The sequence below is a fragment of the Megalobrama amblycephala genome, linkage group LG5 (genome assembly GCF_018812025.1).
Source record: "Megalobrama amblycephala isolate DHTTF-2021 linkage group LG5, ASM1881202v1, whole genome shotgun sequence".
Taxonomy (NCBI): domain Eukaryota; kingdom Metazoa; phylum Chordata; class Actinopteri; order Cypriniformes; family Xenocyprididae; genus Megalobrama; species Megalobrama amblycephala.
The window spans coordinates 12,364,544-12,378,095 of NC_063048.1; the positions used below are offsets into that span (position 1 = coordinate 12,364,544).

The 13,552-nt window shown below is 35.7% G+C and overlaps 1 protein-coding gene across 1 annotated transcript; it reads right to left on the bottom strand.

Moving 5' to 3' along the window:
- Positions 1 to 848: 848 nt before the first annotated feature.
- On the bottom strand, positions 849 to 13,280 carry ankrd6a (ankyrin repeat domain 6a). The gene is made up of 14 exons (XM_048190728.1): positions 12,823 to 13,280; positions 12,490 to 12,588; positions 12,223 to 12,321; positions 11,876 to 11,974; positions 11,658 to 11,756; positions 11,212 to 11,310; positions 10,936 to 11,013; positions 7,023 to 7,127; positions 6,688 to 6,813; positions 4,261 to 4,422; positions 4,031 to 4,183; positions 3,056 to 3,169; positions 2,659 to 2,959; positions 849 to 1,452 (listed from the first exon to the last, which is right to left on the bottom strand). Exons 1-14 carry the CDS (start codon positions 12,823 to 12,825, stop codon positions 887 to 889), a joined length of 2,103 nt encoding a protein of 700 aa, XP_048046685.1. The 5' UTR covers positions 12,826 to 13,280; the 3' UTR covers positions 849 to 886.
- Between the last annotated feature and the right edge of the window lie 272 nt (positions 13,281 to 13,552).

Here is a 13,552-nt window from a genome sequence, read left to right on the forward strand (position 1 = left end):
TTTAGCACCATTACGCATGTCTTCAGTGTCTCATGATCCTTCAGAAATCATTATACTCAATATATATTACTTATATTATTTATATTGTTTATATTTGTATGTATATATCTATTTATTCTTTTGATAGAGCAGTCCTTATTAACTTTCATTGAATAGAAAATTAAATCTATGAAATACCACCTATAGAAATTTGCATTTACTTAAAATATTTTTTTTCCGGAGAGTCACAACACTTCATTTCCCAGAATGCATTACCTGTTTTGATTTCTTCTCCCTGTTTTGATTTCTTCTCCCTGTCATTGCAATTTAAATCCCATATGAACTTCCTGTAGGCTGTGGCCAATCCAAGTCACATTCCAGCTCAATAAAAGGAAGCCAATTTTTCAATTCTGAATCTTTTTCAACCCTGTTATGAGAGATAGTCACAAAGATGGTGAGTAAATGATGACAGAATTTTATTATTCCATAACAGATTTTTTTTTCTCCTCTACTAAACACTGAGCAAAGATATACTTAATCAGGTAACAGGGCATTGTGGTCTCAAAAAAGTACCACAAGCTACATATAACGATTCCTGTCAAAATTAAACCTTGATTTGGAAACAGTTCCATACATTTTAAACGAGTTCTGCATCCCTGTGTTTTACTATAGTACAATAAAACTCTACTTTAAAGTTTACTCTACCACAGTTAGCAAAGCTCCAATCTAGTTTATATTGCCACAACTTTCATATCAAGTGGAATCCAGGTATGTTAACTGTGGTAGAGTGAACTTTAAAGTAGAGTTTTATTGTACTATAGTAAAACACAGGGATGCAGAACTCATTTAAAATGTATGGAACTGTTTCCAAATCAAAGTTTCATTTTGACAAGAATCATTACATGTGTCAAGAGTTGGTTTTAGTGTTAGTGCGAAGCCTCTGTAACTCTTCCTCTAGCGTGTTGATCTTCTCCAGTAGATCTTCTCTATCCTGCAGAGCTTTCTGTTCAGACACCATCTGCGCTTCCTGGATCTTCCTTTCATACCAGCGTTCCAGCTGCGTGGAAACCGTATCAAAGAAACGCTGCGTCACCTCCATGGCGTGCAAGTTTGCCCGCTCTTGAGTGAAGGTGACCTCCACGGGCCGCTGGGAAAACACCTCCAGGGTCTTCATGGTGCCGCACTGCTGGGTTTGAGTGTGGTGTGCTTTAATCCTATCCTTCAGGTGCCTGCTGTGTTTCCAGGCAGGGCCGAGTGCTGGTTCTGTATCGCTGTCATTGAATTGCTTGCTGGATGTGGACAGGCTACTAGTGGCACTGCTGTCACAGAGTTCATCCCTCTTGTCTGACCTGGACTTTGAGACATCAATCTCCTGCAGTTCAGCTCGATACCACTTGGGGTCAGCAGTCGCCATCTTCCGTGAAAGAGGCTGGTGTTTAACCATGGAAGGAGCTGTCAGGTTAAGATAATCATCTGTGTGAATATGGAAAGATACTTTAGTCAGTCAATCAATCAATCAATCAATCAATCAATCAATCAATATCTATCTATCTATCTATCTAGTACTAGTCCAAAAGTTTGGAACCATCTAAGATCTATTTAATGTTTTTAAAAGAAGTTTCGTCTGCTCACCAAGGCTACATTTATTTAATTAAAAATACAGTAAAAAACAGTAATATTGTGAAATATTATTACAATTTAAAATAACTGTTTTCTATTTGAATATATTTCACAAAGTAATTTATTCCTGTGATGGCAAAGCTGAATTTTCAGCATCATTACTCCAGTCTTCAGTGTCACATGATCCTTCAGAAATCATTCTAATATGCTGATCTGCTGCTCAAGAAACATTTAATGTGTACAATTGTACAAAATATTTGTGTACAATATTTTTTTTCAGGATTATTTGATGAATAGAAAGTTCAAAAGAACAGTGTTTATCTGAAATCTAATCTTTTGTAACATTATAAATGTCTTTACTGCCACTTTTGATTGATTTAATGCATCCTTGCTGAATAAAAGTATTCATTTCTTTAATTTCTTTTCAAAAAAATAAAAATATAAAATTCTTACTGACCCCAGACTTTTGAAACGGTAGCTGTATAAGTCAACAAGAAGCTTTGTATTTCAGATAAATGAACCTTATTTTGAACTTTCTATTCATCAAGGAATCCTGAAAAAAAAAGTACACAACTGTTTTCAACATGGTCATAAATGTTTATTGAGCAGCAATTCATATTAGAATGATTTCTGAAGGATCATGTGACACTGAAGACTGGAGTTTCGATGCTCATAATTCAGCTTTGCATCACAGGAACAACTTTTTCCTACATTTAAATAGTACACAGTCATTTTAAATTGTATTAATATTTATTAATATGACTGTTTTTTACTGTATTTTTAATTAAATAAATGTAGGTTGGGGAGGCCAGTTCTTTTAAAAACATTAAAAATCTTAGTGGTTCCAAACTTTTGGACTATATATATATACACATTTTTTTTATAGATAGATAGATAGATAGATAACATTTAATAAAAACATCATTTTTTTATATATTATATTTAATAAATGCAATATGCTTCTTAGTTAAATGTACAAATGATTTTAAGGATGTTTAGATATTTTACTAGAAATAATGATACTGATAAAAATATTCTTTTTTTTTTTATTTTTTTAACCTGAAGAACCATTCAGCTTCATCTCAAAATATCTCCTCCCAAACTCAAGACTTTTCACATCAGTGTTAGGAGCTGCTCCTGGGCTGGGTAACACATTGACGTAGGTGGCCAGTGAGCTGGAGCTCTCCTCAGAGACGAGCGACAGCAGCGGAAGACCCTCGGGGTCTGACTCCACCAGAGACTGATCCAGCGATGGAGAGCGCAGGAGTTTGTAGTATTGTGTCTCGACAGGCTTTTGCAGCTCAAAATCCTGAATCTTAGACATGCACCAGCTTTTTACAGCGTTGGTAGCAGCTAACTGCTTGAAAAATAAAAACAGAGCGAAATCAGTTTGATTAATCATGTCTAGACTGATGCAATAGTGGTCTTGCATCTCTTCTCTATAGAGCTGATGTACCTGTTTTCTCTCGCCCTCCATGTGCTCCAGTGTGGCCCTCTGATTGATTCGATAATGACACTCCATCCTCTCAGCCGACACACGCTCCTCCGTGAGCTTCTCAAGCACTTTAATCTGAACAGGAAGAGATCTAAGTCTCTAATACCCATGTTTTCATTGCTTTTGGAAGTGTTTTTCCAATTTACTTTATCCATAGGGATTACAAAGAAATCTACAATAATGAACCATGCACTAAAAAAACAACCATGATCAAGTCTTTTTTAATCTAAGCTATTAAATGGTACTACTTATCTAAATTTTTCAATAAAATTGAAAAATTGAAAATTCCAAATCACAATAAGTTGCTTTTTTATATACTACTGTTCACAAGTTTGGTGCAGGAAGACTTTAAAATAAATTAAATAAATAAATAAAAATACATACTTGTATTTAGCAAAGATGCATTAAATTGATCAAAAGTGAGAGTAAAGACATTTATAATGATACAACATATTTCTATTTCAAATAAATGCTGTTATTTGAACTTTCTATTCATCAAAGAATCCTGAAAAAAAGGATCAAGGTTTCCACAAAAATACTGATCATCAAAATTGTTTTCAAAACTGATAATACGATTCTTGAGCATCAAATCAGCATATTATAATGATTTCTGAAGGATCATGTGACACTGAAGACTGAAAATTCAGCTTTGCATCACAGGAATAAATTAGATTTTAAAATATATTAGAATAAAAAAAACAATTATTTTAAATTGTAATAATATTTCACAATATTACAGTCTTTACTGTATTTTTTATTTAATAAATGTAGCTTTGGTGAGTAAAACTTAATTTTTTTTTTACCATTTTCACCATACTTTTGAACAGTATGTATGTACATATTATATGTTTTGTCTCAAAAGACGGCAGTGAGTTACAAGGGAAAAAGTAAACAAAAAAAAGTGAAAAAGTTAGAAAACCTAAAAAAAAGACAAACCTGATGCTTGTGTTTTTGCTCTATTCTGCCGAGCCTGCAGTTCATCTCCTCTTGGAGAGTGTGAATTTCTGACCTCATCTCCATCTTTGTGGCTTTCAGCTTATTCTCCAGCGTTTTAATGAGGGGCTTACAATGACAGTTGTTTGCAGGAGCCTGTTTGCAGACAGTCACTATTTAAGAGGTTTAAAACAAACAAATGCATTGCACTTTAGCTCTAATGTAGAGTTTACCTGCTTTATCTGTCCATCTTTGTCTCTGTATAGTGTATAAAGCTGATAGGCTTTTCCCGGAGTTTGATCTTCCTCCTGAGAGCTGGGGCTGCTGTGTTTCACTCTCTGGAATGAAGATCCTCTCTCATGGAGCTGATACTCTCTCCAGGATACATGTTCCAACTTTTTTAATAGGAAAAACTTTATTATTTAGAGCAGTTGTACTATTTCAAGTGTTCATGTGAAAGAGCTGTACGGTATAGAAAATATTTTATCAGGTAACTAAAAAACTGGATATAGAGGGTTAGTTCACCCTAAAATTAAATTTCTTACTTTCAGAAACCCTCGGATTTCATCAAAAATATCTTAATTTGTGTTCCGAAGATGAACAAAGGTTTTGTGGGTTTGGCACGACATGAGGGTGAGTAATTAATGACAGAAATGTCATTTTTGGGTGAATTTACCCAAAATTTAATTAAGAGGATTAGGGCCAAGCAATAATAAAAAAATAAAACCATCTCGAGATTAAAGTTGTTAAATTTCGAGAAAAAACTCGTTAAATTTCGAGAAAAAAGTCGAAATAAAATGTTGAGAATAAACTCATTAAATTACGAGAAAAAACACGTTAAATTTCGAGAAAAAAGTTGAAATAAAATGTTGAGAATAAACTCATTAAATTACGAGAAAAAACTTGTTAAATTTCGAGAAAAAAGTCGAGATAAAATGTTGAGAATAAAGTCATTAAATTACAAGAAAAAACTTGTTACATTTCGAGAAAAAAGTCGAGATAAAAGTCGAGATAAAATGTTGAGAATAAAGTCATTAAATTACGAGAAAAAACTTGTTAAATTTCGAGAAAAAAGTCGAGAAAAAATGTTGAGAATAAAGTCGTTAAATTACGAGAAAAAACTTGTTACATTTCGAGAAAAAAGTCGAGATAAAATGTTGAGAATAAACTTGTTAAATTACTAGAAAAAACTTGTTACATTTCGAGAAAAAAGTCGAGATAAAATGTTGAGAATAAAGTCATTAAATTACGAGAAAAAACTTGTTACATTTCGAGAAAAAAGTCGAGATAAAAGTCGAGATAAAATGTTGAGAATAAAGTCATTAAATTACGAGAAAAACTTGTTAAATTTCGAGAAAAAAGTCGAGAAAAAATGTTGAGAATAAAGTCGTTAAATTACTAGAAAAAACTTGTTACATTTCGAGAAAAAAGTCGAGATAAAATGTTGAGAATAAACTCGTTAAATTACGAGAAAAAAACTTGTTACATTTCGAGAAAAAAGTCGAGATAAAATGTTGAGAATAAACTCATTAAATTACGAGAAAAAACTTGTTACATTTCGAGAAAAAAGTCGAGATAAAATGTTGAGAATAAAGTCGATTTAAATCGAGATAAAATGTTGAGAATAAAGTCATTAAATTACGAGAAAAAAGTCGTTAAATTATGAGAACAAATTCGTTAAATTATGAGAAAAATGTCGTTAAATTTCGAGAAAAAAGTCGAGATAAAATGTTGAGAATAAACTCGTTAAATTACGAGAAAAAACTCGTTACATTTCAAGAAAAAAGTCGAGATAAAATGTTGAGAATAAAGTCATTAAATTACGAGAAAAAAGTTGTTAAATTACGAGAACAAATTCGTTAAATTATGAGAAAAATGTCATTAAATTTCGAGAAAAAAGTCAAGATAAAATGTTGAGAATAAACTCCTTAAATTACGAGAAAAAACTCGTTAAATTTCAAGAAAAAAGTCGAAGATAAAATGTTGAGAATAAACTCGTTAAATTACGAGAAAAAACTGGTTAAATTTCAAGAAAAAATTTGAGATAAAATGTTACAAGAAAAAAGTCGTAACATAACAAATTCGTAAAAATTTGAGATAAAATGTTACGAGAAAAAAGTCGTAACATAAATTCGTAATTTAACGAGTTTATTCTCAAAATTTTATCTCTACTTTTTTCTCGAAATTTAACAACTTTAATCTCGAGATGGTTTGATTTTTTTTTTATTGCTTGGCCCTAATCCTCTTCCGTATGAACTAACCCTTTAAGACAAAATATATATATTGAATCAACCTGATTATATTAGGTTATGCCAATAAAAGTAATTCAGATCATAAAGAAATAGGTTTCTTTTACTATTTACAGTAGATATAGTTTAATATATAGCTCTCTGGAATTTTTGTAATGATCTGTAAATTGTTTTAATGGATAACTAAAGGATAACAAATAAAGCATAACTTCAGTTGTTTAAGTTATTAAGCCATCTAAATGACAATATTATACAATCAGCATGTCAGCATTATTGCAAAATAAACCTCTCTAACATCACCGTATATTATTACTTTACGTCATCCCTTACGTGGTACATAGTATGATATATTATAGTATTCAATAATTATAATAGGTATAATTAATAATGATATTAATTTAATATCACTACCTTCCTTCTCGGACTCCTGATCTTTCTCCTCGTGCAGGGGCTCAGAGTTGCTGTGTTCTGTTCAGGTTGTATCGTGTGAAATACTTGATCGCTGTTGTTTGTGTCTTCAGCCACTTCAGTACAGTCCTGCACAATGATGGCAGTGCTCAGAGTGAGAGGGATTTTTAGACAAAAACAATCACATCACCTCTGATCTCTTTTAGGGTTATGGAAGCTTAGTAGTCATGTGACATTTTCTTCTGACTGCCCTCTAGACCCCAATCACATTGCAAATGATGAATCTGCGGCAGCGCAGATGTCATTCTAGATTGGTGAATCTTATCTGAACGTTCCACCTTCTCTCGGGAGGATTGAGCTCTGGGGAGGGACTGAGATCTCTTCTGGGCCCGCAACACATCTCTTCTTTTTCTCACTGTCTTTCCACGAGCAAACCTCTGGACCTGAATAGGGACATACAATTTGATTTAGAGAAGTTATTGATGTAATATATCATATATATTATATCTACTGACAGTTTAGATGGTTAAACATAGTTCTGTTAGCTCCTGCTGGTACATGCAGTAACTACACTATTTGAGGGCACAAAGCATGACCATTCAAAAGTAAGCGTTTATTCTGACTACACAAAAATTATTCACAAGCTAAATCTTTACCGTATATATTTCATTATATTATAGTTTATATAACACTTTGTTTCAGTCTTTGAAACTGGTTAGGGGTCGTTCACACAGAATGTTTTTGCCTTCCACTGCGCTACTCTTTCATTGTTTTCTATGTAAACATGTGCTAAACGGACATGTTTCACCTTTTCGTTTGTGCCTCACAACTTTTGCAGCCTCTGAAGGAAGTGACTTGGAAGGACCAGTCCTGCCAAGGAAGTATCCTTAACATTGAGAAACGCCTGATGTCTGGTAATAGTATAGAAAAAATTGCACTGCGCATGTGTCGAACTCATCATCTGCACGCATCCTTGGTTTAGTATATTTTGAAAGATGTGCGGATGCGACTGCGCACGTGACGAATCCGGGCACGGAAAGCGAAGTATACCCGGGGCTTAAGATGTGAAGGATTCTATGGTCCAGTTAGTATTTTCACCCCATAATGGCGGCCGTGCCACTGGAGCGCCATCTAGTGGCTGTTACCCAAAAAATATCAAAGGGTCACCTCTTGACACCTCCCTCAGCACGGATGGGACTGGATAAGGATACAATTCGTTATGATGATCCAGCTTGTTATTTCTCTTTAGTCGAGTCGATAAATTTCGTTCTCTATTTAAATAGTTCAAATTTTGAAGTAGAACAAGTTAAAGAAAAGGAGAGTCTTCCTCATCCAGCCCCCTCTAAAACACACTTGGCCTCACCAGCTCATCCCATGCTGGTGCCCTCCATATACCACATACCAAGGGTATCATCTGTCCATTCCTGCTCTCCTGTGTTTCCCCATGTCTGAAACTGGGTTTCTGACAGCACTGACCTGGGGGCCAAAGTTGCAGACCCACCGTTTACATCTGTCAGGTCAGCGCTGAAGTCTGCCTCCCTAAGACCATCCCAGTCCTCAGCCCAGGGAAAATTCAGGCCGCATCTCACGCGAGCCTGCAGGTCACCCTTCCAGAGTCTCATCCCAAGATGTCCGCTGCCATTCCAGAGCCTCGTCTCATAAATGGCCACTGTTCCAGTGCCTCATCCCGTCATGACCGCTATTCCAGAGCCTTGTCCCAAAATGGCTGCCATTCCAGAGCTTTGTCCCAGCATGGCGCCATTCCAGAGACTTGTTCCGTCACGGCCTCCATTCCTGAGTCTTGTCCCATCATGGCCGGCATTCCTGAGTCTCGTCCCGTCGTGGCAGCCATGCATGTAGGAGTAGGAGTATTGGTGGAGTATGAGGGGATGTCTTGGAGCCCAGATTTGGCTCCAGCCCCTGAGTTCACTCCAGTGTCTCCTCCAGCCCCAGAGTCTGCTCCAGTGTCAATGTTCTCCAGAGCCCGGTCCCATATGTTCTCCAGAGTCCGCTCCAGAAAGTTGTCCGGAATCCCTCCTGGCCTACCCTGTACTTCCATGGCCCCCTCGGAGGCACCAGCGCCGCCCCAGTGGCCCCCTGAGCTGCCAGCACCACCCTGGCTTCCTGAACCATCACAGCTCTGGTGCCCCCCTGAACTGCCGGCTCTGCCTTGGAGGCTTCCTGTTCTGCCCAAGACTTCCCTTGTTAGCCTCCAGGGTACCCACCCTCCCACCCCTCGGATGTATTACGGCGCGAGGACACGCTTTCGAGGAGGGGGAGGGTACTGTCACATGTTTGGTTTATTTGTGCATGTTTATAGTTTGTTCTTTGATCTGTTTTCTTGTTTTGTTCAAGTCTGAGTTTCTAGGTTTGTTTTCAGTTTGTTAATTAATTGAGTTCCCCTTCTTTCTCTCCCTGTTTGTATCCTAGGTTACTGATTTGATAAGTGTCCTCAGTTCAGGTGTGTCTTAAAGGTGCCCTAGAACTTCTTTTTAAAAGATGTAATATAAGTCTAAGGTGTCCCCTGAATGTGTCTGTGAAGTTTCAGCTCAAAATACCCCATAGATTTTTTTTTTTTAAATTTCTTTAACTGCCTATTTTGGGGCATCATTAACTATGCACCGATATATAGGTTGCGGCCCCTTTAATTCTCGTGCTCTCCCTCCCCGGAGCTCGTGCTTGCCTTGAACAACATAAACACAGTTTACACAGCTAATATAACCCTCAAAATGGATCTTTACAAGATGTTCGTCATGCATGCTGCTTGCATACATCGGATCATGTAAGTATAGTATTTATTTGGATGTATTACATTTGATTCTGTATGAGTTTGAGGCTATGTTGCTTGGCTAAAGCTAACATTACACACTGTTGGAGAGATTTATAAAGAATGAAGTTGTGTTTATGCATTATACAGACTGCAAGTGTTTAAAAATGAAAATAGCGACGGCTCTTGTCTCCATTAATACAGTAATAAACGATGGTAACTTTAACCACATTTAACAGTACATTAGCAACATGCTAATGAAACATTTAGAAAGACAATTCACAAATATCACTAAAAATATCATGTTATCATGGATCATGTCAGTTATTATTGCTCCATCTGCCATTTTTCGTTATTGTTCTTGCTTGCTTAACTAGTCTAATGATTCAGCTGTGCACATCCAGACATTCTGCCCTTGTGTAATGCCTCGATCATGGCTGGCATATGAAAATATTGGGGCGTACACCCCGACTGTTACGTAACAGTCGGTGTTATGTTGAGATTCGCCTGTTCTTCTGAGGTTTTTTAAACAAATGAGATTTATATAAGAAGGAGGAAACAATGGAGTTTGAAACTCAGTGTATGTCTTTTCCATGTACTGAACTCTTGTTATTCAACTATGCCAATATAAATTCAATATTTAATTCTAGGGCACCTTTAATTAGCCTCATTAGCTGCTCTGTTTCCTTTGTATATAAGCCCTCAGTTTCCGTCTGTTCTTCATCTTGCGTTGATGTTGTTTGATGGTGTTTTTGGTTGTAATTTACTCTCCTGGTTGTATTGTCATTTGATTAAAAGTCTTCCAAAGGATCTCCCTACAACCATTCCATGACAGTATAATCAGAATTGAAAGTTCGAAAGTCAGAACTGCGTTTATATATCATAAGAAGCTATTGTGAGTTTATATCTCACAATTCTGACTTTATAACTTGCAATTGTGAGTTTATATCTCGCAATTCTGAGAATAAAGTCAGAATTGCATGATAAAATCTTGCAGTTGCAAGAAAAAATGTTAGAATTGTGAATTTATATCTCGCAATTCTGACTTTATAACTTGCAATTGCCGAGTTTAAATCTCACAATTCTAAGAAAAAGTCAGAATTTTGAGATAATTTTTTTTTTCAATAAATCTTTTTTTTTTTTTTTTTTTTTTTTAGTGGCAGAAACAAGCTTGCATAACTATGCTTTACAAGCTCTGAGGACATGAAGTTGAAATAGCATGAATGCACCTTAGGTGGCAGCACATGACTGTGTTTATGATTGAGTCAAATTATTTATTTGTCAACCGATTTGTTCAAAAATGAATCAAGAGACTGCCTTTATGAGTCATTGAATCATTCATTAAACAGGTTCGTTCAATAGCACTGATTTATTCAGGAGCGAATCAAGTGTTCATGTAATGTTTTACCAAAAAAAGAGTAAGTCTGATGGGACAATGAACTGCTTCTAAATGGAAAATCTTTAAATGTCATAACATTACTTACCTGATTAGATTTTGCTAGAAGAATAGCCAAATCTCGGTTGTTATTGTCTTGGGCTTTATCAAGAGCAGTGTGGCCTGTCTGTTGATAGTTTAGCATGTAAGTAGTTGTGATTTAGTTGTCATCCAAAGCAGTTTACTGTCAGGCTAAATGCCACGGTCAAAGGTGCAATAGTGATAGTTTAGCTGTAGCATTATCCAGCCGCAGACACCTACATTATAACTAATTTTAATAATGACCATACAATATTCAGACCTATCATGAAATTACATGACTTACATTGTTTCTGATGTTTGCATCAGCTCCTGCTTCCAGTAACAGACTGACAGCTTTCTTGTGATTTAGAGAAGCAGCGACATGGAGCGCAGTGTCTCCTGTCTGAAAAATATGTCAATTTTCCTCAAGATTATGACCAAAAAAAATCTGTAATTGTATATGGAATTAACAGGGGAAGGCTGCTGTAATCTAAACCACAATCTTGGAGTATAAAGCAGACAAAGGCTCTTTAATGTTTTCATCTGTCTCTGAATTTTTCGTTGTGTGCCAGTTTCTTATGGTTTGTTGAAGTTTAATATAATACATCATCAATAAACACTTATGTAATTTTGTCATCTTTTGACATCTTATAGAGTAATTGCCTATTAACTTAATAGACAAAATAATTTTGAAATTAGGACACAGCAGTAGCATAACAAATAGCATAACAAACTGAATGAGGATCTGACCTGGTTTTTCTCAGCCACAGAGCAGAAAGAACCCAAGAGGATCTTAATCATGGACAAGTGATTGTAGCGTGCAGAAATGTGCAAACATGTGTCACCTGCCTGGAAGGAAAGAAATGATTCCTCTTGTTTTTCAGGTTTTAAAACTTTTTACTGTCACATTGCAATTTATATATAATCATTAATAATAAATTGTAATGATTTTAAAAGAGTGAACATGCATTGTTTTTGCTGTCAGGCATAGCTCCACCAAGCAGCAGCACTCGAGCGGTCTGGGAATGTCCATTCTGACAGGCTAGATGTAGAGGAGTGTTTCCTGCCTTAAAAAATAAAATAATAATGCAAAATAAATCATTGCATTTATGGACTGTACAATGACCATTAATCAGAGTCCGCTGAAAGAGATTTAACAGAACATCTCTGGTTTTCAAAATGTTGAGTTTTCACCTGGTTTAGACCATATCTGATAGCTTTTAGTTGATCTACAGTAAACTGATAAACTTTTAGTGGATACTGTATATGCATTTTAAAAAAATCCTTGAAAATAATGCACATGAATTCAACTTACTTTGTTCTTCACTTGGACATCAGCACCAGCTTTGACCAGTAGCTTTACACATGTGCTGAAGCCATGCCATGATACCTCATGCAAAGCAGTGTTTCCTTCCTGATGAAAGAAAATCAGATTCTATAGCATTGATTTGACCACAAATAAATAGTTTTTCAGTAGGCAAAAGCAATTCCACAAGAGTGTAATATAGCCATAGGTCTAACAGTTTTTGTTTTTGTTTTTTTCCAGCTAATGTAACAATTTTCAGATTGCAAATGAACAGACCTTGTCTTGTAGATCAAGTGCACAGCCTCCATGGATGAGGGCAGAGATGGTGTCATGGTTTCCCACAACAGCTGCCCGGTGCAAGGCTGTTTGATGACCCTAAAAAAAAGAAAAACACATCCAGTTTGATTGTGGTTAACATTTAGCACTCTTCTATGGCCCTATATTCCATCTAAGCTTAAAGGCCACCAGAGGTCATATTTCAGCCACATTTAAACTTTGCTAGAAGATTGCAAAATGTGGATTTAGCAAAAAAACAATTCTTAAGAATTTGGGCTTAAACATTCTTAATGGAATGACACACACACAAAAAGAGAAGCAAAAGAGATAGACCATGAGTTTACATCTTCCAGGCCGCCTTGGAAACCGCCGACTGCCCCCTGTGGAGTGAGCGCTGCCTCCGTGTGACCGTTAAGCGAGACCAGGTGAGCTGGACAGCAAATGTTCTGGGGAAAACAAGTCACGCATGCTAACATAAAAGAAATCACATGCAGATGTGCCACAATCCCGCATGCAGGATTGAGAGTGTATGACCAGCTGGCTTTACTGACATTAAAAGAGTCACATGGGTAATCCCTTGCACAGGAACAGAGAGAGATTCATTGTAGTCTTTCCTTTAGGTCTTGCACATGGGCAAGAGGGAATATTTCTGGATAAGCATAAAACTCTGATTTAAGCTCTTGTTTTAATTTCAGGTCTGTCTCTGTAAATTCTGTGTGTGACATTATGCTCCTCTTTTGTGATTAAATTGGGACAAAACAAGAACTGAGAAAATAAATGTTTATTATGGAGACTTCACTTATGTTTTCAATGATTTTTCCCCCCACAAAATTTCCCTTTCTGTAATTTAGTACATCAACACAATAGGATAATGATGTGTATGGTCATGGAAATATATATATATATATATATATATATATATATACACACATGCATGTATATATTTAACAAAAATATATTTAAATATAAAATATTTACACACACACACACATATATATATATATATATATATATATATATATATATATATATATATATATACATAAATGTATGTTGTGTGTAT